This window comes from Microcaecilia unicolor, unplaced genomic scaffold, assembly GCF_901765095.1.
Source record: "Microcaecilia unicolor unplaced genomic scaffold, aMicUni1.1, whole genome shotgun sequence".
In the NCBI taxonomy this organism is placed as follows: domain Eukaryota; kingdom Metazoa; phylum Chordata; class Amphibia; order Gymnophiona; family Siphonopidae; genus Microcaecilia; species Microcaecilia unicolor.
Window position 1 is genome coordinate 64,015 of NW_021963399.1, and position 25,624 is coordinate 89,638.

General features: G+C 43.3%; 1 protein-coding gene across 1 annotated transcript in view; it reads left to right on the top strand.

Annotated features, from left to right (window-relative positions):
* Window positions 1–25,205, top strand: part of LOC115459296 (breast cancer type 1 susceptibility protein homolog) — a 49,663-nt gene extending 24,458 nt beyond the window's left edge. The window contains exons 4-6 of the mRNA XM_030189140.1: window positions 5,776–6,071; window positions 13,269–13,356; window positions 25,048–25,205. Coding sequence (XP_030045000.1) covers window positions 5,776–6,071; window positions 13,269–13,356; window positions 25,048–25,205 — 542 coding nt within the window. The remainder of the gene's footprint in view (window positions 1–5,775; window positions 6,072–13,268; window positions 13,357–25,047) is intronic.
* Window positions 25,206–25,624: the final 419 nt, after the last annotated feature.

Genomic DNA, 25,624 nt, shown 5'->3' on the forward strand with positions numbered 1-25,624 from the left:
GCTCCGCGGACCTTCTCCAAAGTAATGGTGGTCATCGCGGCCTTCCTGCGAAAGGAAGGAGTACAAGTCCATCCTTATCTGGACGACTGGTTGATCCGAGCCCCCTCTTATGCAGAGTGCGGCAAAGCTGTGGACCGGGTGGTTGCTCTTTTGAGCTCCCTGGGGTGGATCATCAACTGGGAGAAGAGCCAGCTGCGCCCGACTCAGTCCCTGGAGTATTTGGGAGTTCGATTCGACACCCAAGTGGGCAGAGTGTTCTTGCCAGACAATCGGATTGTCAAGCTTCAGGCTCAGGTGGACCAGTTCCTAGTAGCCTCTCCTCTTCGGGCTTGGGACTATGTGCAGCTGTTGGGCTCTATGACGGCCACGATGGAAGTAGTGCCCTGGGCCAGGGCTCATATGAGACCACTACAACACTCTCTGCTGCAGCGCTGGACTCCGATGTCGGAGGATTATGCTGTGCGCCTTCCCTTGGACCCAGCAGTGCGCAAGGCGCTGAGCTGGTGGATGCAGACAAACAAGTTGTCTGCGGGAATGCCTCTGGTGACCCCGGAGTGGATTGTCGTCACGACGGACGCCTCTTTGTCGGGCTGGGGAGCCCACTGCTTGGGAAGGACAGCGCAGGGGCTCTGGTCTCCTGGACCTGGAACTCAGAGCCATTCGGTTGGCGCTTTTGGAGTTCATCCCGGTACTGGCGTTGAAGCCAGTACGGGTCCTGTCGGACAATGCCACGGCTGTGGCCTATGTCAACCGCCAGGGAGGTACCAAGAGCGCCCCTCTAGCCAAGGAGGCCATGAATCTATGCCAGTGGGTGGAAGCGAATCTGGAACAGCTGTCAGCAGCCCACATTGCCGGAGTCATGAATGTCAAGGCAGACTTTCTCAGTCGCCATACCTTGGAGCCCGGAGAGTGGCAGCTATCTGCTCAGGCGTTCTTGGACATCACGAAGCGCTGGGGCCAGCCGAGCCTAGATCTGATGGCGTCATCGGCCAATTGCCAAGTGCCGCGCTTTTTCAGCAGAGGACGGGACCCTCGATCCCTGGGAGTAGATGCTCTTCTCCAACAGTAGCCGACACAAGAGCTTCTCTATGTGTTCCCGCCCTGGCCCATGTTGGGCAGGGTGCTAGACCGGGTGGCAAAGCATCCAGGCCGGATAATCCTGGTGGGTCCGGACTGGCCCAGACGTCCCTGGTATGCGGACTTGATCAGGCTCTCAGTCGACGATCCTCTGCGGCTGCCAGTGGAGCAGGGCCTGTTACATCAGGGTCCCGTGGTGATGGAGGATCCCTCCCCCTTTGGTCTTACGGCCTGGCGATTGAGCGGCAGCGTCTGAGAAAGAAGGGCTTCTCAGACAAGGTCATCGCCACTATGCTGAGAGCGAGGAAGCGCTCTACTTCTACTGCTTACGCCAGGGTTTGGCGTACCTTTGCAGCGTGGTGTAAAGCAGGCTCACTTTCTCCCTTCACTGCTCCAATTTCTTCAGTGTTGGCGTTCCTGCAAGAAGGTCTGGAGAAAGGCCTGTCGCTCAGTTCCCTTAAAGTCCAGGTAGCGGCTCTGGCTTGCTTAAGGGCCGCCTGAAGGGTGTTTCCCTGGCTTCGCAGCCAGATGTGGTGCGCTTTCTCAAGGGAGTTAATCACCTGCGCCCTCCTCTGCACTCAGTGGTGCCTGCGTGGAATCTCAACCTGGTGCTAAGAGCATTGCAGAAGCCGCCTTTTGAACCCTTGTCGAGGGCATCTCTGAAAGACCTGACGTTGAAAGCAGTCTTTTTGGTGGCTATCACTTCAGCCAGAAGAGTTTCCGAGCTCCAGGCGCTCTCATGTAGAGAGCCTTTTCTGCAGTTCACTGAGGCAGGAGTGACTATTCGCACAGTGCCTTCCTTCCTGCCCAAGATTGTTTCTCGCTTCCATGTGAATCAGCAGCTCTGTCTCCCTTCCTTTCGTAGGGAGGACTACCAGAGGAATACTCTGCTCTCAAATATCTGGATGTGAGACGTGTCATCATCAGATACTTGGAAGTGACCAATGATTTCCGGAAATCGGATCATCTGTTTGTCCTGTTTGCAGGTCCTCGTAAGGGTCTGCAGGCTGCTAAGCCTACAGTGGCAAGATGGGTCAAGGAAGCCATTGCAGCGGCTTATGTGGCTGCGGGGGAAGGTGCCGCCTATCCAGCTGAAGGCTCACTCCACTAGAGCTCAGGCGGCCTCGATGGCAGAGGCCGGGTCCGTCTCCTTGGAAGAGATTTGCAAGGCGGCAACTTGGGCTTCGGCCCATACCTTCTCCAGGCATTACCGCTTGACTGTGGCTGCTCGGGCGGAGGCCCGGTTTGGAGCTTCAGTGTTGCGGTCAGGGATTTCAATGTCCCGCCCTGGGTGAGTACTGCTTCGGTACATCCCACCAGTCTATGGATTGATCAGCATGATGATATGGAAGGTAAAATTATGTATCATACCTGATAATTTTCTTTCCATTAATCATAGCTGATCAATCCATAGTCCCTCCCAGATATCTGTATTGGTTATATTCTGGTTGCATTTCAGGTTCAAGTTTAGTCTTCAGTTCCTGTTCAGGAGGACTTCGTGTTCAAGTTTTTCAATGGATTCTTCAAGAGTTGAGACGAGTTTGTGTTACAGTGAGCTGCTGCATTCCTCTCCCCTCCGTTTTACGGGGCTGGATTGAGACTTAAATTCTGCCGGCGCTCTCTCCCGCTTCGTGCGGCAGTAGGGCAGCTTTGTACCCCTCCCGCTTCGGCGGTGTTAGGGTCAGTCAGCTCCTCCCGCGGTTGCGGTTGCAGGATAAGCCAGATCCCCCCGCATCGGCGGGTGTGGTGTCCCTCCCCCGCTCCGCGGGGATGAGCTGGACGGATTCCCCTCCCCCACTTGTGTGGGGATGAGCTGGGTTAATTCCCGTCCCCCGTTTCGGCGGTGGTGAGCTGGGCAGAGTGTCCCTTTGTGGGTGTAATTCTCTAAGTGCTGAGTCCTGCGGATGGAGCTTTGATATCGACATACTGAGGAGTTTCCGGCAGCACATGACCACATATAGGGAGGCAAAAGGATTGCTCTCTATCTCCACCTGCTGGTAGATGGACACAACCCACCAGTCTATGGATTGATCAGCTATGATTAATGGAAAGAAAATTATCAGGTATGATACATAATTTTACCTTTAATCTCTGGCATTACCGGTTTTGTCTGAGGTTTGCACCCAGTGGGTGGGTTCTTTCCCTTTAACTTGAGCAGATGGAGTCCTTAAATATTTAGGGGTTAATATACCTACTGATTTATTCCCACTATATGCTCTCAATGTGTACATCCCTTATTGCTGAATACTGTACAGTGGAGGGCTTATCACCTTTCTTTGGGAGGTAGGATTCTGTTATATAATATGCTTTCAAGTACCTCGTTGGTTATATACCTTCCAAATGTTACCCCTCTATCTTCATAGATCAGACCTATCTCTGGGGAGGCAAGAAGAGCTGTTTGCCCTTGGCTACTTTGCATAAACCAGTGGCTCATAGGTTCCTGGGGCTGCTTAATGTGCGGTACTTGACCATAGCTTGTGGTATGAGACATTTAAATGACTGGTTTTGTCTGTCGCACGTCCGATTTCTCTGTGACAGATATTGAAACACAGCTGGCAGAAGGAGTGCACTTTAGCTGCCTTTTACATTCTTGGGAGGGTGGGTGTTCTGCTGTCAGGATTTGCAGACTTTTACCTGGGCATGTATAGAGCAGTTTGGCGTTAGCTCTGCTGTCTCCCCCATTTTTCCTGAAAGTGTCCCCCTTTTTGCCTGTGGGAATCCAGTGTTTTGAGCCTGGTATGGGCTCGGACGCCTTTCACGGCTGTAATAATAAAAGGGATTAAATATCTATTGTATGTCATAGATGAGGAGGGTAAGATGAAACTTTTTGTTGAGTTACAGCAGACTTACACCCTCAGAGAGGTGGATCTGTTTGCCTATTACCAGTTGCGTCATTATGTTTGCCCTGGGAAGACCTTTGTGAGGATGTACATGAGATACTGTCGGATGCTCTGACCTTTTAATCTCAACTGGAAGTTCCCTTAGCTTTACATCACCGTTTTCTGCAGGACACAACAGAGGATGTTGACTATGCCAGACTGACATCTAACTGGAATCGAGATTTACAAATCTGTCTTACTGCAGACCAGTTGCATCATTATGTGCTGTCTATTTGCACTGTCACGGTCCAGGCCCAAAACTGGAAGTTGTTACATAGACTTGCTCTTCGATTGCATATATCTCTACATCGTGCGCACAGTGCAGGTCTAGCCTTTCTAGCTTCAGATTCTAGCTTTGGTCACATGTTCTAGCATCGCCCACTGATTCATAGTTTTTGGGACCGGCTTCTCTGTGGCTGTTGGCAGACCCAGATTGCACTGACTCTGCTTATGCTATTTGGGCATTATATTTTGGAACATCCTACTCCTGGAGACTTGAATTATTTTCTAAAACGGGCTATTTTGATGGCTTTAAAGACTCTCTTGCAATATTGGCTTCAGCCTACCATACCCTCCTTGCAACTGTGGAAGGCACATGTGATCCTGTTATGCATGGAATGTCTGGGCATTCCTTCAGTGCTGCCAACAACTCTTTGCAGCTCTGTGTGTAGCAAACTTAGAAGATAAAATTGCTGTTTTCAGAAACATTTTGAAGGCAGGATGAGGTGGCTAAAAAGGTATCTATTGATTGTCATTATCAGGAAGAGCAGAAGAAATAACAAAGGCTGATTGCTTGCTAGGTAATGAGTTGGGAGGCTTAACGAATTTTTGGGAAGCCTGCTGAGAACCCTTGCCTTCCAGCCTTGCCCCTCAAAACGTATTATATTGAATAATGGAAGGCATAAAACACCGAGATGCAGGGGACCTACTACAGGGATAAGGAATCTTTTGCCCTCCAGGGACAACCAGAGACAACGTCTTGACAGACATTATTCCGAAATCTATCCCATGTCCTCAGGAATAGATTTTGGAATAAACTCACACCACGTGCTCAGAGCTGTTTGCTCAGTTTATAATGGACCTCCATGTCGGTTACTGTTGTTGGGGGTTTTTTTTTGTGTGTGTGTGGGGGGGGGGGACTTTAGATGGTTGTAAACCCAAAGCACTTTTGTTAGCCTACTTGTTTCAGGATCTCTCTGTTACCTGTTTTGTTTTGCTATGCTAGTCTTTGTCTATATACGTGTGTGCTTTGAATAAACAGATTTAAACTTAAATTACTTGCTGTATGCATGCTGGTTCCTGGGGAAGAGTTAGGTTCTCTCAGTTGTAACCAATCAGATGGCAAGGATTAGCATATGCTATAAAGATTAATAGAAAAACTGAAATGAATAAGTGGCAGTATTCTGTAGCAGCGCTTCTCAACCCAGTCCTTGGGGCACACTCAGCCAGTTGGATTTTCAGGATATCTACAATGAATATGCATGAGACAAATTTGTATACACTGCCTCCTTGGTATGCAAATATATTTCATGCATATTCATTGTGGATATCGAAAACCTGACTGGTTGGGTATGCCCCAGTTACTGGGCTGAAAAACGCTGTCCTACAGGAAGTGTTAAAACTTTGATAGACTTGTAGATCAGAATAATTGGACAGACTGGATCAACTGCTTGGTCTTTACCTGCTGTCATCTGCTGCGTTACTATTCCTTGCCTTCTGTTTGGGTAAAGTGTGTGTGTGTGTTTTGTTTTGTTTTTAACTAGAGATTATATTGAGATTTCCTATATCTTTCCTCATCAGAGTCATTCTTTACTTTCAGGAAATACAAACAAAAGAGATGCTGATGATAAATTGAATAGCAGAAACCTGCACTGTAGCAAAGGCCATCCTCCAGCTGGAGATGTTTCTTCTGCTGCAAAGCCATCGTCTTGTCAGCCTGGGGATGAATTGACTAGTCCTTGCATACCCCGCGTTGCTAGCAGAAACAGCTCGGGGGAGAGTGAGCAGAAGATGCTGACGCCGACTTTGATGGGAGTGACTGGTTTCAAAAGCCCAGTGGTGGTGACCAAAAGGAAGTTATCTCTTGTGGCATCCGGCCTCAATCAAAGTGAATTGGTAATGATTTTGTTGTTATGTTATAATTAGGTGGTTTTCCTTTGGGCAACCTAAGCCCACTAGATATCCTTTGAGCGGATACAGTTTTAACTAACACTGTCTTGACAGTACAGCTAAAACCCTCTTACGGAGGGATTATCTTGGCTGGTGAGAGTTGGGGGCGTATTTTGCTCAATTGAAGATGCCTAGTAGGAGAGTCTGTTCATCTGTCTGTTTGTATTCACACATGTAGAAATTTGAATTTCAGAAGTGTATGCGCAGTGTGCACTTCTGTAAAGTTCTGGGACTGAAGAGAAGACTGATTGAAGGGTTTGCTAGTTCCCAGTAGGTGGAGGTCTGACGTTTGTCCCCCAGTTCCCTTGCTGAAGGTTGTGGTTGGAGTTGTGGCAATGCAGTACAGTGGCAGGGGGAATCCAGAGCTTTCACCCATGAATATGGGTCAGACTCATTACAGCAGAGATGGAAGTGCCAGTGGGAGTCCCCACTGGGATGGGACTAGCTGGCTCGCACATTGTCAGTGAACAGCTTGGGGGTTGCTTGGGGTAATGTCCCAGCTCCCCTGGTCAAGATAACTTCTGACTGCCACAGAGGTGGGGAAGGGAGAAGATTGTGTGAGAGAGAGAAGAGGAAGGAAAGGGGGAGGGCAGAGAGGAAACCAGTGAGAAGTTGACTCGAACCACAGCCCCATTACACTGAATCTTCCATATCACCTCTCCATGCACACACACACACACCCCTCCTTTCACCCTAATCTCCTGTATAAATTACCACCCTCCCCCACTCCGCAGCACCATATCCTGCCCATACACACAACAACTTATACTTGTGTATTACACTCACACCCCACCCCTTTACTACTGCTGCAGTCCCCATGTTTGTACAGTTCTTTTCCCATTTTGTTTCAAACTTGGTTTATTTTTTTTTTCAGATTCTTTTATAATGTAGCCCAGTGTCAATTGGGCTAAACAGTCACTCATTTTGCATTAGAGCTCTCCAAATAACTACTAAAACTTAGTGACTCTCTACGGCTGATGGCAGGTTGTCCCTGTAGTAGGTCCCCTGCACCTCTGTGATTTATGCCTTTCATTATTCAATTTTAATATGTTTTGAGGGGCAAGGGCAAAATGCAGGGGTTCTCAGCAGGCTTCTCAAAAATCCGTTAAGCCTCCTAACTCATTACCTAGCAAGCCATCAGCCTTTGTTATTTCTTCTGCTCTTCCTGATAACGACAGTCAATAGATACCTTTTTAGCTGCCTCATCCTGCCTTTAAAATGTTTCTGAAAACAGCAATTTTATCTTCTAAGCTTGCCACACACAGCTGCAAAGTGTTGTTGGCAGCATCGAAGGAAGCAATGGAAACATGAACAGCTTCTCACTTTGTGTGGTGGGAGAGAATCTTTGGATGATGCTCCAAGTTTGCTAAAGCACAGTAAATTTTCTTGTTAAAGCTGCCAACTGTGGTAATTAATTCTGAAACTCACAGGAAGATATCTCTCCAGCATTACCTGCTTTAAGAGGACACTACTGCATGGAGAGATTTCAGTAATTAATCAGTTTCTGAGGTGACAGCAAGCCTTTTGTCTTTTGGTGTAATGTAAAATGCTGCCCATGTGCATCTTCTAGCGGGAGAGCCTGGGTTAAATCCTCAGCTTGGACACCTGCTTCTAGGGTTGGCAGAGGCATTTGATGTGTACTCCCACAAAGTCTCTGGTTCTATTTTATTCTTTTGACCAACCAGCTTCCAGTTTATTTAGATTTATTTAGATTTCATCTGTAGGGGGTCTAGGGTACCAAATGCCTTTTCTTTGCAATTGCCCAGGGGGATTTTCTTCCTGTGTTTTCATTTTGTTTTCTGCCTTGTAACCCAGCCAACATGACAGGGTGCTTCCAGTGAATGTGCATCCTGAGCCTCCCCTTGGGTGTCGGGCTGGGTGATATCTGAGGGCTGCAGCATTGAGCTTTGGGGAGTTATGTATTTTCTTTAACATGCATCCTTTTTGTATCTGATGATAAATCAGTGGGCTGATTTATCATATGATAAATCAGCCCACTGATAAACTGAAAGAAGCGAAGAGGGAAATACGGCTAGCGAAAGCGCGAGCGGAAGAAAAAATGGCTAAAGATGTAAAGAGAGGTGATGACCTTTTTCAGATATATTGGAGAAAGGAAAAGAGATAGGAATGGAATTGCGAGACTGAAAGATATGAGAATGGCTATGTGGAGAGTGATGAAGATAAAGCGAACATGCTAAACAATTATTTCTCTTCGGTGTTCACGGAGGAATATCCTGAAGAAGGACCGCAGTTGGCTGCCGAGGGAACGTCTGGGAATGGAGTGGATACTGCACCATTTACGGAATAAAGAGTTTATAAACAGCTGGAGAATGAGGAGGCAAGATGGCGACAGGAAGGAAGTGTTGAGAAGCGCTCCGAATCACGCACCTCTAATTTCCTGAAAATAGTTTATCCTTTTTACGCCAATATGCCTAAGAGGAGGGGAAGACAGAGAACTGGCCCCACGGTCTGTGCTTCGCCGGTGCCTGGTTTGATTGAGCACTTCCTGGTTCCGGGAGCGATGTCGGGAACGGGAGCTCTGCAGACAGGGACTGCGGGGGGAGGAGAGCCGCATTCCCGTCAAGAGATGGAGACAACGTTGAGCCCCGAGCAGAGGTCGGCGCCTCCCATGCCGGCAGACACGCCGAGGAGGGACCGGGAAGCCCCAAGTGCTGGCGGGGTCTCCCGGAACGGGACCCAACCTGGAAGTTAGCCTGCCGATGTTAACCACACAGGCAGTGCGGTAATCGAGTGGAGGAGAAGCCTTGACTGAGGATCCATCGATGAGGGAAGCTGGTTTGATAGAGGAAACTTTACAAAGGGAGTTACCAAGTAAGTCTGCTTTAGGGGAAAAGCCAGATAATATCACTTTGGAAGCTATCTGGGAAGCTTTGAAGAGTTTGGAAAACTCTTTATCTAAAAAAATTTCCTCTATATGTGAACAATCTCAAATTTCCCTAAATAAAATACCTGTAATGGAGACAAAGTTGCAAAATCTGGAAACATTAACGGAGAATAATTCAAAAGAGATACAAACTATCCAACAATTACAAGTTAACTTCATAAAAGAAAACTCATACCTCCAGAACAAGATAGAAAATTTGGAAAATGCTCAGCAATCTAATACATTAAGTTTGATAAATTTTCCAAAACAACCTATGATAGCACCTGCATTAACTTTTAGAAAATACATGTGTGAAGTTCTGGAAATTCCTGAGACTGCATTTCCTCCTATATCCAAAATCTACTACTTATTACCATATAAAGGGAACAAGTGGAGGGTCAAAGACCCGAAACGTCTTTTGATGTTTTGGATTTGAATCTAACACAGACACTAGAAGATGGCAACTTAGGTTTGGTGCCAATGACTTTAATAGTCTCCTTTGTGCTGCAGCCAGATAGAGATTGGATTCTCAAGCAATTCTTTCTTCACAGAGACCAACTTTTTATGAACTTTAAGATAAGAATGTTTCTGGACGTTTATAAGGCAACCCAGAGAAGGCGTAAAGAATTTCTTAAGTTACTACCTAAGGCCTTTCAACTCGGGGCACTTTATTGGTTAAACTTCCCATGTAAATGTGTTGTAAAATTGAATTCCATCAGATAAGTTTTCTTTGACCCCAAACAACTTAATTCTTTTTTGGACTCTAAAATAGCCTTGCTACCCTCAGGCTAGCCAAGACAAATAGTAACATCTACTCCGTAAATATTAGGAATCCCTGGAACTTCCTCCCCTGTCCCTAAAATTCCTAAAGAAAAGGTTTTCAAATAAAAGGGTTGAGATATGCCTTCACTGTTGTGGACTATAGATGTATAAATTTAGAAATACTTATATTCTATATTGTAAAATTGAATATATATTTGATTTTTCTTTTGTTAAAGTATAGACTTATTGATAACCAATATAGGATGTAAAATATTTGAGCCATTTTCTTTTGTAAATCATCTTTGCTGATTCAAGTAGTATCTTGAAGTAATTTGTAAAATTTAAAATAAAATAATTAAAAAAAAAAACAGCTGGAGAATCTGAAGGTGAACAAAGCTAATGGGTCGGATGGGATACATCCCAGGATACTGAAGGAGCTCAGAGAGGTCCTGACGGGACCGCTTAACTTTAGATACTGGAGAGGTTCCGTGAGATTGGGGATGAGCGGATGTGGTCCCTCTTCACAAAAGTGGAGACAGGGAAGAAGTGGGAAACTACAGACCGGTAAGTCTCATGTCGGTGGTAGGAAAAATAATGAAGTCACTGCTGAAAGAAAGGATAGTTAACTTTCTAGAAGACAACGGGTTACAGGACCCGAGGCAACACGGCTTTACCAAAGGAAAATCCGGCCAAACGAATCTTACTGACTTTTTTGACTGGGTGACCAAAGAACTGGATGAGGGACGTCCACTAGATGTAATCTACTTGGACTTCAGCAAAGCCTTTGATACGGTCCCCCAGAGAAGACTCGTAAATAAGCTGAAAGGGTTGAACTTAGGACCGAAAATGGTGAACTGGATTAGAAACTGGTTGACCGACAGGTTGACAGAGGGTGGTGGTAAATGGAATCTGCTCGGAGGAAATGAAGGTGAGCAGTATGGATTTAATATTTAGTTCCTGCCTTTTCAGTAGTTGTTCAAAGTGACTTACATTCAGGTATGCCTTGTAGCGCTATAGAAATGCTAAATAGTAGTAGTAGTATTCCCCTGTTCCCAGAGGGCTCACATTGTAAGTTCGTATTGAGGCTAAGTAAGAAGTGCATCAATAGGATTTGGACCCCTGCGTCCTCTGGCTCACAACCTCCTGCTGTATCTAGTAGGCTGTGTGTGTCCTTTAAAAACAAAACCCTCCTGTCAACACGGAAAATAAAAGGTCTAATCTACAAGTGAGCACGTGTCACTTTGGTTGTTGTGCTCCCTTTAGGTGTCTTATCCATGGAAATGACCTTTCAGAAAATTGCTGTCCTATAGGCAGGCAATAGAAAGAGACATTCCTTGGGTCAGGGCTTAGGACAGGGGAACACAAGAACTGCCCTGTTGGTAGGGATGGGCAGCCAGAACATTTTAGTTTTGTGTTATTTTCCTTATCGTTTATGGGAATTTTTGTTTTATTTTCTGTCCGTTGTGTAGTTTTATTAGTTTCCAATAATAATGCTCAGTCTTTGGAAAAAGAGCTCATTCTTTCCAATAGGGCGCACGTATGCACTTAGAGTTCGCACTAATTTTGGTGATGTCAAAACACAAAATAGTGGTTTTTCTGCTTAGTTTTGTTTGGTAATGATATGCTATTGCAAATGACAGGCCAAACAAAAGGGGGGAAAATAGTGCTTACATAGTACAAAGAGTGAAAGGATTCAAGATGAATGTTCCAAGAAAACCAGAAGATCCATTGTCTTCAAATACATAAAAGGTTTTATTCTCCAGTAAAACAATGTGAGTTGCGTGAACAAGTCTTAACTATACAGTAAACAACGTAACAATAAATAAATAGATAATGATAAAATGCAATTGTAAATGGCACATTTAATGCAGAAATGGCATACATAGTGACTATATGTTAAAAGTGTCATAAAGAGTTATTTGGTTAATTTCACTGTTCAGATGGCATTTTACATGATTTTATTATCATAATTCACTTATTTGAATTATTCTTTTCATCACCTTCACTTTTCTGTAATGCCTATCAGGATCTTCTTGTTGCGATTGCATTGACTCTCAGGTACTCCTTTAGATTTTCTTTAGTATGTTATGTTATCCACATTGCAGTATTTATAGTCTTTCTTTTAGCACGATTTTAGCAATTATTTTTGTCTCCAATAAGGTCAGAGTTGCATTTACTTGCGCTGTTTATTTCTTATTATTTACTTTTATCCACATTTTTTCATTCCTTGTCACGACATTTGTTTTTAATTCACATTTCTTCAATATATATATTCTTTTTTTTTTCTTCACTCTTTATTACATTATTAACATATAGTTTTTTAATGTTATACACCATGGTCACTGTGTATGTAATTTCTGCACTAATTGTGTCATTTATAATTGCATTTTATCATTTATATATCTATTTATTGTTGCAAATGACATCCCAGCCATACATACAAAGGTCCTTCAAGACCAGTATCCTATTTCCAGTAGTGGCCAGTCTAGGCCACAAGCACCTGAAAAGGTAGATAGTTTCCATACTTCTTATCTCAGGACTAAACAGTGGCTTTGTCCAGGTCTGACTGGTTAACCGTAGTCTATGAATTTTTTTCTCCAGGAACGTGTCTAAATGTTTTTTTAAACCTGGCTAGGCTAACTTCTTTTACCACATTCTCTAATGAATTCCAGAACTTAAATCAGAAAAAAAGGGGTTTTTTTTCTTTTCCACCTGGTTCATGGCTCTAAATGTACTACTGAGTAACTTCATGGTGTTTTCTCCCTAGTCTTTGTATTTCTTCAAACATATTCACATTTAGCTATTCCACACCACTTATGTGGTTAGGACCAAACTGTGGGTTAGGACACCAGTTGGGATATTAGTGGATGGTGTCACAGAATCAGAGTACCCCCCCTTTAAATCTGGACTACCTTTGCTGAGTACTGGCAGTCATCATGGGGTCTGAGAGCCAGAGAATATTTATAAGACCTCACCCCTCCCTGGGTAGACTTTCTTTGGAAACCCATGGAAATTACTGGGGTCTGTGAGCACTCACATTGTCTGCCGTCACTGTGGCCACCATTGTGGCTGCTGCCTTCCTGCTATGGATGAGAGGGGGAAGGGATTTCATAATCATCCAGAGTTACATGAATTTTCACTTCTTAAAATGGGGTCATATTGGATAAAAGTTTGAGAAGCACGAAACCTCTGCATGGTTTTTAGAACTATGCATCCAGTTTTGAATTTTCAAAAGTATGCATGTATCTTTTGCTTGCTAAACTACCTACATACATAAAAATCATAAACTTAAGAGTGTTTTTTTCTGGAGAATATTTCAGTTTTAAAATAAATGCAAAGTCTTACAGGTACAAAGCATCTATGGACTTTGCAGCAATGCGGGAAGTCTGGCAGTTATATCCAAAGGACCAAAAAGATGATGTGGACTTCAAAGCTCATATACTGTGTAGGTCTTCATTCTGCCATTATTATTAATTATTACTGTGTTTTCCTTTTAGTTACTGGTGCAAAGGTTTACCAGAAAAACCCAGAGTGTCTTTTCTAATCAGATTACTGGAGGAACTACTCACGTTATCATGAAAACAGGTAATCTCAGAGGCTTCTATCTAAATGGCTGTTCTTTGTAATCAGGATGGGATTTTGGTCTTCCTTCAGTGCCACCCTCAGACTGGTCGTTCTCCTACTTTGAAAGTTGTATGTTCTATATAAGAGTGAGGAAACCCCTGTCAGGTGGGATGAGCATCTGGGGCAGCCTTTCATACTCAACATGACAGCCCAAATAAAAATTACCAAGGGTGGCTGAGTACGGTCACTTAGATGAGGTTTATATATAAATTTCCTTGATTTCAGTGTCTCTACAGCACCTTCACAGCAAAGTACACATAGAAACTACAAATCCTTGCTAACAGAGCTTGTCAGAGGCAGAATTTGAAGCCTGGTTCTTATGTAACCTCCAGATCAGCCTTTCCCACTCCTGTGCATGTTCACCCTTTGACTCCTCGTAGTAGGCAGGACTTGAAAATGGCAATGCATAGCCTCAGTGATGCAGCAGATGAGGCCTGTGATTTGTAAAAAATGTATCTGATGTAGCTAGCTGAATGAGGGCATTCTGAGTCAGCTTTAACAATGGAAGGCAGCTTTTCAATTGAGGGGAAAGTGTCTCCATCCCTCTGCCCCACCCCCTCTACCCTTAATTTATAGGAAATTTCATTTCTCCTGCACGGATGAGTTCTGATGTGTGCTGTAAATATTTTTCACTCTTCTAGGTGATAAACATACTGTACAGTGACAGAGCTCCAGAAGAGGAAGGGCAGAATTCTAGGATGTGATGTGTTCAGCTTCTTATAACGCTGCCCACATTGGTGGTGCTTTTATAAATAACAATAGGTTGAAAAGCTTAAATTGTAAGGTTGCATAAAATGTAATAGTCTAGGATTCTTGGCAAAGTTTGGGGAAGGTAAGAAGGGGATGGAATTTGAGACAAGGAGAGGCACACATCTTGGAGGAAAGGTTGGGTGAGCACAGAGGAAAAGATGATATGAGAGGGAGCATTAGAAGCTTTTAAGCCCAAAAGAACACTTCCAATTTGAGGTGGTGTGTGGACATCTAAGTGAAACAGCAAGAAAAAGGGTAGGAAAAGGGAGATGAAAGTATCATAAATCTGTCATGAAAAGCTGAGGGAATCCCAGGTGCCCAAAATGCATATAGAAAGACATGGGTTACAGATTGCATCCTGAAAGGGGAGAGGACTGCTGGGTGATGGGAAGAACTGATCAGGTGGAAGATTGAGGGATGGGAACCAGGAGAACACGGTGTAAGGGAGCCAAGAAGCTAAAACAGATGACTTTCATTGTTTTTTTAATAAAGAATAATCTTGGAACAGTGAGCACCTTGACTCTGCATAGAGGCTCAGCTGCACAGGTGCGGAATAAATATAACCCATCTGAATGGTGCTTAACTCTGACATGGAACGTGGCTTGGCAAGCGGTTTAGTGGCATGCAGACAAAATAGTTTTAAGGGAATGATTTTATTAAATAGTAGTAAGGCCCCATTGAGCGTATAATTATTGTGCTAGAAGAAATCCCCACCCACTCGCTCCTCATTCTGTACGCAGTATCTATCGAGATTGTGTATGTTTAATTTGTACTCTGCCTAGTACTATTGGATCGAGTGGCTTATAAATATTTTAAATAAATAAATTAATAATAAATCTAATGATGTTTGCTTGGCAGCTAACAAATTGCATTCCCAAGAGCAAAGCGTTAGTGATTCAGGAGCTGCTCTTGGCTGCGTTTTCCTAAGGGTCATGCATCACAGATGTCTGGGCGGGTGTGCATAAGCATTATTTCTGGCTTGCTTCAGTGCATTAATCCTTATGACAAACATTCTTATTTTCAGACAGAGATCTATGTCTTCCAGAATGACAAGTTGACTTGGCATAGTTGAAGGGGTTTTAATTCTAGTGGAACTTTTTTTTTGACATGTCCTCAACCACGACACTTCATTTTTTTTTGAGAGGGGGGGGGGGCAGAGAGGTTATGCAATTATGGTGTAGTGCCATTCTTGATTTTTGTTTGAATGTGCTGGTTGGACCACAAGTAACTCAGCATTAGCATACCAAAACAACAGTTTGTGAAAAGTTTTGTGTAGTAAGCCTCATAGGACACAGTACAAACTGGTTATTGATGCTAAGAGCATACAGCATAGAGAAAAAGATAGTAGTAGAAATCTGTCATTATAAAATGCTGAATGGTATTTATCCAGTGGGGTACATGGACTGACGGGGGTTCACCTGTGCTAAGCGTTCTCAACAGTGAGAGACCAGCATCACAGGGTCTCATTGGTAGATGCTGACATTTCCATCAAATGTGTGTTGGGGAGGAGGAGATATTAGCATGGTGGGACAAATGTGGAGGGCTTGAAGGGCTCTTGTGCATTGAAAAGAGGAAGGAAGCAGCTCAGATAGGAGACAGTACATGAGGTTAAGACTAAACTGGATAGGGGAAGAGGCCTGTGCAGAAGGCAGATGGGAGGGAGGGATTATGAGAGAGGACTACAAAAGGTTTCCAAGTTTATTTTCCATTTGCTACCCCACCCTTTGGGAGCCTTCAGGGCAGTTTATAGTCTAAGATAATTAAACAGAGAACAACCCTTTACAGAGACAAAGACAGGACTGGACTAAAAAGGAAAAAAGGGAGAAATCCATAAGTGGAAGGGACAAAACAAAATGGAAGGGGGTTTATACAGTCCGGATCTCCCTGGAAAAGGAAAAGATAGTGAAATTTAGCCATATGCATCTTTAAATAGATGTGTTTTAACATCTGTCTTAAATTTTGTTAGTGAGGTTTCCAGTCTCATAGAAGGTGGAAAGTCATTCCATAGACGAGGAGCTCGGACAGAGAAAATAGAAAGTCTAATGTGTTCATGAATGAGGACACGATAACTAGGAACTACACGTTGATTTTATTGTGCAGACCTGAGTGCAGTATGGGATGATGTGAGATGAGAAATAGAAGTGCTCCCAAATGTAATATTTTTAAGTAAGCAGTAGAATTTTGTAGGTGATGCGATGAGTGATCGGTAGTCAGTGAGCTTATTTAAGATTCTATTTATTTATTTATTTTAGATCATTTATACCCCGCTTTTTGCCACGTAAAGCAGCCCCAGAGCGGCTTACAATGAACTAATAAAAAACAATTACAATGACAGTTGAGAGGACAGAAGGGAAGGAAGGGTATATAAATATAATATTTAAACAATTAAGCAGCAGGCAGGGAAAAGAAAACAAAAAGAAGAAAAAGCAAAGAGTAAAGAGAGTCCAGAATCAGATCTTGACTCGCCAAGACACAGTAAGGCTGGAAAGCACACCATTTCCACCATCACTTTATTGTGTGCCAAAAGTTGCAGGAGACTGGGTGCCACTCGACTCCAAAATTCCAGTGCAGTAAGGATCGCTGTGAAACTGAACTCGTTCTGGTTTTGGACAGTGGGCGCTACTGCTGCTTGTTCACAGTAAACCGTCCATAGCTGGGCAAAGATAAAGGCGTGGAAGAGAGAACACATGTGCAACACCAAGGTCTTGGATTGTTCTGGAAAGCCAATGAGGATTTCAATCAGATGATCTGCTATCTGGGATCCCGCGTCCAGAGGAATGGGCATACAGAACGAGGGAGAACTGGCACCCCAGGAGGAGCCATGACAGGAGCCGAATGTGAGACACACACTCGGTAAATTCTTCGGGTCCCTGTTGCATTGCTGACGGAGGATGATACAGCCAAGGCAAATATCAAATGACAGCTTTATTATCCCTGTGATTTCTTCGTGTGATTTCCATCTGTGCTAAACCAACCTTCAGATGCCCACCAAATGTATCTTCATGCAATGGCTGAGAACAAGTCTGCATACTCTTTAATGTGGTTAACATGTGTGTATCAGCAATGAAATCCGACAGATCTCCCACATACTGTCTCACGCATTCCATCGTTGCTGTTCACCCCACCACCGCACCACCGATGCAATTGGGCTCTCCGTCGGCCAACTGACAACTGACAATCAGGAGCATACAGCTGGGAGGCCCGTAACTCACTCCCTTTCCAGACAGGACTTTGATAGGGCAATCCGAGCTGAGTGGGAGTGTCCCAAAAAACGAGCAGCCGACCCCTCCCAAATCTCTGCACCTGCCGCACCGGTGGATTGCAAAACGGTAGCGGTCCAGCAGAATAAGGGGGATAACGCGATGCAACGTGGCCCAGAGGATCCGCAACCGAAAGTCGGACGAATGGTCGCTCCCGATGAAGACACCGGATCCGAACAGATATAGAGACAAGCAGATATCTGCGGTAACCAGCGGAGACGGTTTGCTGTAAAAACGGGTTAAATCACAGCCAAACGACGGTGGAAATTGGGCACGGCGTTTGGCGCTAACGGCTCCTGTGCCCGTTAATCAGCAGCCATTTTAAATTGAAGATGGGGTGTAATATCATATTTCCTACTGTTAGTGATGTTGTATAACGGTATTTTGAATGATGTGGATACGTTTTTATTCTTTTATTCTGTGTCCTTGATAAGAGTGAAGGCAGGATGAGTGAGCGTATAGATCGTATTAGACCGAGTTTATAGAAACATCTACGAACAACTTTTGTAATCTATACATTGAATGTGATGGATTTCTTAACCAGCAGGGTCTGGTGGAACCAATATCTTGTTCTCACTAGATACGTTTCTGACAGGATTGTGATATTTAAAAACTCAAACTGCATAATCCAACCACAGTCCTGTATAGAAACTGTATGTTATTTCTGGTACTCGGGTTCTTCACTGGTTTTGTTACACACTAGCAAATTCCAGGATAATATTAGGGTGTCACAAAATGCCTAGCACCTGCCTTGGGCTAACCCTGCAGCCACCTGGAGGGTCTGTCCTCAACACTGCTCAGGCCCACTTTCACCTGTGCAGGTACTCTATACTAGCACCCTCCACCTCACTGACTGGGTCCCACTTGCCTCTGGGTAAGTCTCCCACTCTGAAGTTATTCCCCGGTGATTTCTAGGTTACTGGGGCCACACTCTTAGGGGTCCCACAGTTCCTGGAAAACACCCACAGACCCAACATAGAAACCACCAGGATTCTTAGTCATTCTAGGAGAACAGAGCCAATAAACTAACAAAGTTTATTATCACAGAATTAAAACAGTGAACCATATAAAACAGATGGAAAAGTAATAGGCAATAACAGGAACTGAATAAGGATCAATATTAAAACTGTCTAAACACTTTGTCACTACCTGGGTAGTGCCTGTGAAGCTTCAGGAAACTGCTCACAAGCCTTGAACAGGGTCTCAGGACAGAGGTATTTACCTCTGTGCTCCCATATTGAGACTAAAGATTACCTCGATGCTTAAGGTGGGAAAAAACTGTCACTTCTGTAACAGCTTTTCTAAAAAAAAAGACATTCACCATATGCTGGCAAAACAAGGGAAATGCACTGGGGAACAAATATGTCATACATTCACTTAAAGTCACAGATATACGTCCCCTGTTTCATCACATAGGGCATGTGAGTTAAAAAAAAAAAAAAACCTCCACTGTGCAAGTGCATCACTAGCTTATGATTTTAGCTAAGCAAATGGTGTTGAGGTCAGGTGACTTTCTTCTTAGAAAGTCACTGACTGAGCCAGGATTAGAATCTAGGAGCTTCAACTCCTCAGATCCTTAGACTGACCTACTTCAACTCAAACTTCTGGGAATTATTATGGATAGTGTGGATATGACTGCAATCCTTGGAGAACACAGCTGCACGCCTATTGTTTAGGGCCTCAAATTTGATGGTCAGTCTCGTTCTTTAACCAGTTAGAAACTGTGAAATATCTTCAATCACTTATGTAGTTCTCCATAACTGTAATCCTAGACAGGTAGTGTATAAGTCGGTATTTCTCTTTGTTTTCTTATCAGTCTGAAAAGTGGTGGATTTCTGTACCCATGTCTATCAGGCAGTTAACAGACTACAAACTATTCTGTAAAATGTTAAGAGCTTTTTTTATTTTGAAAATTTGTGGTATGGTTCTGTCAAAGGTTGCTATATTTGTTGGAATTTACAGTTTTCTTTTTGTTAGCCACTCTGAACTTGAAAGGTATGTTGCGGGATACAAGAGTGTAATGTAAAGTAATCTTTTATATCAAGTTGGAAATGTGCCCGTTTCCTTTTTAGGGATGGTCCCAAAAAACAAGAGGGCAGGCTCTCCGCAAAATCCAGACCGAAGGAAATGGTGACAAAACCACAAAAAGACTGCCAAAGTCCAAAACAGTGGTGTAGCCAAGGGTGGGCCCAGGTGGGCTCAGGCCCACCCAGAAGCAACACACCTATGATGTGACTAGCAGGGGTTCCCAGGTCCCACCAGCTGAAAACTGCCCCTTCTGCATACCTTGTAAATAGTAGATCTTCGCCTGCAGCAAGCAGCGACTGATACATACCGTTCACTCCAGCCCCACAGCCTTATTCCTGCCTATGTGGAAACAGGAAGTTGCATCAGTGGAAGACTGTGAGGCCAACATGAGCAGTGTATATTAGTTGCTGCCCTCTGCCAGTGAAAATCTGCTATTTAAAAGGTATGCAGGAGGAGGGGGATGTTTGACAGACCATATGGCATGCAGGCAAGAGAAGAAAAAACCAAATTACCTATGGGACGGGGTGGGGTTCTTCTGCCCACCCATCTTGGGCCCAGGCCCACCCAAAATTGGATGTCTGGCTACGCCCCTGGTCCAAAATAATACAATAAAAACCTTTATTATGCAACAAGAGTAAAGGGTTTTGACCACAGAGCCCTACTTAACCAAGTTTCACCAACTGGCTGCTTCAGGTGCTAAAATAACTAATAGAAATATAATAAAACACAATGTTACTACCTACATAAATAGCTAAAAAAAAAAAGTGCAGCAACATAACAATAATAAAAATAATATGTAAAGTGTTAGTAAGTAGCAAAAACTTCAGCAACCAGCTAAACAGCGTCTGAGAGAAGAGGACATTTCTCTGGTAAGTGACATTATTTTGCTCTGTGCTTGGTAACTTAAAAATTGAGCTTAAAAGAGGAATGTAGGATATTGATATGCACAGAATTAACAGATAGACTCTAGAGGAAACAGCAGGGCCTAGTTAAGTCCTTACTCCCACCCCCCAGCTCCCACCCACCCCTAGCTCAACTCTTCATTTATAGTCAGTTATTCTAATTAAGACGAGGAGAATTTTCATTAGAGTTTTAATTACATTTAATTAGTTTTTGAGAAACAAACAATAAATTATATATTACATCCTATAATCTTAAGGCTCTTTATCTGATATCCCTAGTATCATAAGAAGTTTTAATTAAACAACTCTATAATACTAAGATGCAGACAGAAGTCCAGCAACGAGAAGAGTGCTATCCAGTCTTTTGCACTGAGTGCCACATGTATGATTATCTTCCAGTTGGTGAGAGGTTATATGTGTATGCTTGATGAAAGAGCTCCTATCTCTCAGAGAACAAGTCCATTCTCTTGAGGCTAGAGCAGCAGACTTGGTGGAGCTGAGGGAGACAGAGAAGTACATAGAGGAGGCCTACAGGGACATTGTAGAGAAGTCCCACCTCCAGCCTGGAAGCCCCTGTGCTGCCTTGGAGGAGGGAGGTCTTCTAAAAGGAGAGCATCACCCTGGTGCAGCTGGAAGTAATCCTGTAGCCAGGACCAGCCCACCAAGGGATGCAATATCCTCTCACACCGAGGATGTGTCTCCAGGAGCTTCTTGTCAGGAGGGAAAGGTTAGGGCTGCTGTTGTAGCTGGTGATTCTATTATTAGGCATGTAAATAGCTGGACTCAAGTGGACATGAGGATCGCCTGGTCACTTGCCTGCCTGGTGCGAAGGTGGTGGACCTCGCACGTCACCTAGATAGGATTTTAGTTAGTGCTGGGGAGGAGCCAATTGTCTTGGTCCATGTTGGTACCAATGACAGGAAAATGTGGGAGGGAGGTCCTGGAAGTCAAATTTATGCTCTTAGGTAGAAAGCTCAATTCCAGAACCTCTAGGGTAGTATTTCCCGAAGTGCTCCCCGTTCCATGCGCAGGGCCCAAGAGACAGGCAGAGCTCCGGAGTCTCAATGAGTGGATGGGGCGATGTTGCAGGGAGGAGGGTTTTAGATTTGTGGGGAAGGGGAGAGCCTATTCCGAAAGGATGGGCTCACCTTAACTAGGGTTGGACCAGGCTGCTGGCACCGCCATTTAAAGAGGAGATAGAGCAGCTTTTAAACTAGAACCTGGGAGAAGACCATAGTAACATAGTAAATGACGGCAGATAAAGACCTGTTATGGTCCATCCAGTCTGCCCAACAACATAAACTCATTTTACATGGAATGTGATACTTTATATGTATACCCGAGTTTGATTTGTCCTTGCCTTTCTCAGGGCACAGACCGTAGAAGTCTGCCCAGCTCTGCACTGCTCTTGTACTAAGTTCTGAAGCTAATGTCGAAGCCCCTTAAAATTTACACTCCAGCCCATCCCAATCAATTCAGTCTCGATCAGGGTGTAGACCGTAGAAGTCTGCCCAGCTCCCGTTTTGTTTCCCAATTACCGGTGTTGCCACCCAATCTCCACTAAGATTCCGCGGAACCATTCCTTCTAAACAGGATTCCTTTGTGTTTATCCCACACGTTTGAATTCCATTACCATTTTCATCTCCACCACCTCCCGCGGGAGAGCATTCCACATATCAACCACCCTCTCTGTGAAAAAATACTTCCTGACATTAGTCCTGAGTCGGCCTCCCTTCAACCTCAATTCATGTCCTCTAGTTCTATCACCTTCCCATCTCCGGAAAAGGTTCATTTGCGGATTAATACCTTTCAAATATTTGAACGTCTGTATCATGTCACCACTGTTTCTCCTTTCCTCCAAGATATACATGTCCAGGTCAGCAAGTCTCTCCTCGTACGGTTTGCAATGCAAATCCCATACCATTTTTGTAGCTTTTCTTTGCACCACTTCCAGTCTTTTTACATCTTTAGCAAGATACGGCCTCCAAAACTGAACACAATACTCCAAGTGGGGCCTCACCAATGACTTGTAGAGGGGCATCAACACCTCCTTTCTTCTGCTGGTTATGCCCCTCTCTATGCAGCCTAGCATCCTTCTAGCCACGGCCGTCGCCTTGTCACATTGTTTCTTCACCTTCAGATCCTCAGACACCAACACCCCAAGGTCTCCTGAGTCGAGCTTACTAATCTCTCCCCTCCTATTCGGTATCTCTCGGGTTTCTGTACCCCCAAGTGTATCATTCTACACTTCTTGGCATTAAATTTTAACTCTATAATTCACAGGGACTCAATGTATATACATTACTCGTTTCATCATTTTGAATCATTTCAATCATTCATTACATCTTGGTGGAAAAACTGAAGCCCATGGAGTTTGCTCGTATACAAAACATTATTTATTAAGCTTAACAAACATTCTCATAATAATACAAATTATCTCTGTTTGTTTGTTTGTTTGTACCCTTATAATTCCAATCCCCTTTTGTTAAGCTTAACAACCACTCTCCTAAACATACAAATTATTCCCATTTGTTTTTACACTTATAATTCCACTTTAAACAGCTGGATCATTCACGTGGTTATAACCTTAGGACTCTTTAGCTTGGAGCTAAGACATCTGAGGGGAGATATAATAGACGGCTATAAAATAGGGAGTGGAGTGGAACGGGTAGACGTGAACCCCTTATTTGCAAAAAAATACTAGGACTAGGGGGCATGAAATGAAGCTACAAAGTAGTAAATTTAAAACCAATCGGAGAACATATTTCTTCACTCAATGTGTAATTAAACTCTTGAAGTCATTGCCAGAGCATATGGTAAAAAGCATTTAGTTTAGCGGGGTTTAAAAAAGGTTTGGATATCTTCCTAAAAGAAAAGTCCATATCCATTATTAAAATGGACTTGGGAAAATCCACTGCTTATTTCTAGGATAAACAGCATAAAATGTACTGTTTTGGGATCTTGCCAGGTACTTATGACCTGGATTGGCCACTGTTGGAAACAGGATACTGGGCTTAATAGTCCCAGTATACTACCTCTTATGTTCTTATAACACTTTTCCTTTTAGTCTGCAGGAAGCAAGGTTGTGTATCCATGGAGAATGTCTGTAGGCTGGCAGTAGGTTAGGTTTTGATTGCTATAGCAATGATTCAAGTGTTTTGAGAGAGAAAGACAACTTAAGGCCACAACTGTCCATGCCCAAAACCACACACACACATAAAAGCCTCAGGGTTAGAATAGCTGTCTGTGAACCTAACTTTGTGGGTTTGAGTTCCGCTATTGACTAGCATTATATACACTGCACTTCTTTAGGGTTTTTTTTTTTTTCCATAACAGGCCATTAGAAAAAAAGGGTTGTTTTTTGTTACTGCGTAGTGAAAATAACTGTATGTATATTTTTAGGGGTGGGCATTTAGTGCACTATTAATGCAATTAATTTTTAAAAATTTTAACTACGATTTGAATTTTTGGGTCATGATCAAAAATGTTTTACTTCTGGCTGTTGCCCAGCATTGCTTTCTCTCCCCTATCTATCCTGTTTCACGTTGGCATAACATAATACCACAATTAATTTTGATTACAATTTTTAATTGTTGCCCACCCCTAATTGAATAAGCATGTTGTAAAGGATAATCAGCCACGCTGAGCATTTGTTCAAAAGAATGATTGGAGCAACATTAAAAAAAAGAAAAAAAATTTGAAAAGCGTGTGTCCAAAATTCATGCTATGATTAATCGTGTAATTAAAATTTTTGAATCACGTGATGAATTGCAATTAAAATTTTTAATCGATGCCCGGCCCTAATATTTCCCCAGATTTCTATCATTTTTTCTACCACAATTACCTATGATGTGAATTAAAAGATTGTTTTTAATTTTTTTTTTACTGTGAAGGAAGAAAGGTCATGTGACCATGGTGAATGCATATAGGCTGGCAGCAGTGCAGGGTTTGGTTGATATAGCAAAGACACGAGTGTTTGAGAAGGAAAGACTACAAGATTGCTTTGTTTATTTTGTTTTTGATTCTTGTTCTCTTTTGCGTTTTTGAAACAGAGGCCCTAGCAAACTAAGGGTTATGTTTACTAAGGCGCGTTAGTGTTTTTAACGCTCCTTTTTTTAAGGCATGTTAAATGCTAATGCGCCAATACATTCCTATAGGAGTGTTAGCATTTGACGCATGTGTTTAATGCGCGTTAAAAATGCTAAGACGCCTATCGCATGCCTTTGTAAACAAAGGCGTAAGATTTATTTTGGTTCACCCTACAGAATTGAGCCGGATCTGGTGCATACCTGCTTTCACACTGATGGTATGTATTTTTCCTTATTGCCCAAGTACATTTTTGTAAGTTATATTTCTTTAAGTTCTTTTTAGATTGTTAAACCTGAACATAAAATCAAATTAGAACATGCATTAAACATGTTTTTGGTTGGTTGGTGAAAGTTTTGCTACTTACTAATATTTTACGTTATTCTGTTACCGTTATTTTGCTGTACTTTAAAAAAAATCTATTTATGTAGTTAGTAACCTTGTGCTTTATTATATTTCTATTAGTTATTTTAGCCCTTGAAGCATCTTTTTGGCAAAACTTGGCCAAGTCGAGCTCTGTGTTCAAAACCCTCCACTCTTGTTGCACAGTAAAGGTGTTTTTGTATTATTTTGGACTTCGGTGGTCTTTTTGTGGTCTGCTCATCCTTTCTATCGCTTCCTTTTAGGTTCCGCCATGCACCAGTTCCTCTGTGCAGGCTTCTTTAGGGGAGCTGGCGATGGTTTAAATGAGAAAGAAAGAGTGAGCTTCTCAAAGGAGAACGGAGATAAGGACATCAATGCCTGTCTTTATGAAATGTTCCCAAGTCACGCTCAAGGCCCTTGAAATGGTCTTAATTCTTTAAATTGCCCATCAAGGCTTTTAATCATTATTAAAGGTCACTCAGTTTATGGGGTTTTTATTATTTAAATTGAGGTCATCTTTAATTCCCATGTATTATTTAATATACTGCTTCTTTCCCTGAAAGTATCAGAACGATGCACATACTTCCAGATTACAGGACAGCTTCCCCACTACCCAAAGGCACAGCACTTGCAAACCGCGACCTGCACGTGTGAACATACTTTGACACCAGTTGAGCATTATTGAGATAGAGCTGAGTTCTCAGACTTCTACTCCTGGGCACCAGCTTAGAACTGGAATTTTGAAAAAAAAAACAAAAACATATTTTCCTTAGCATCCCTCCGGCCCGGCCCAGGATTGGACTGATGGGTTGTGCACGCCTACCAGCAGGTTGGAGACTG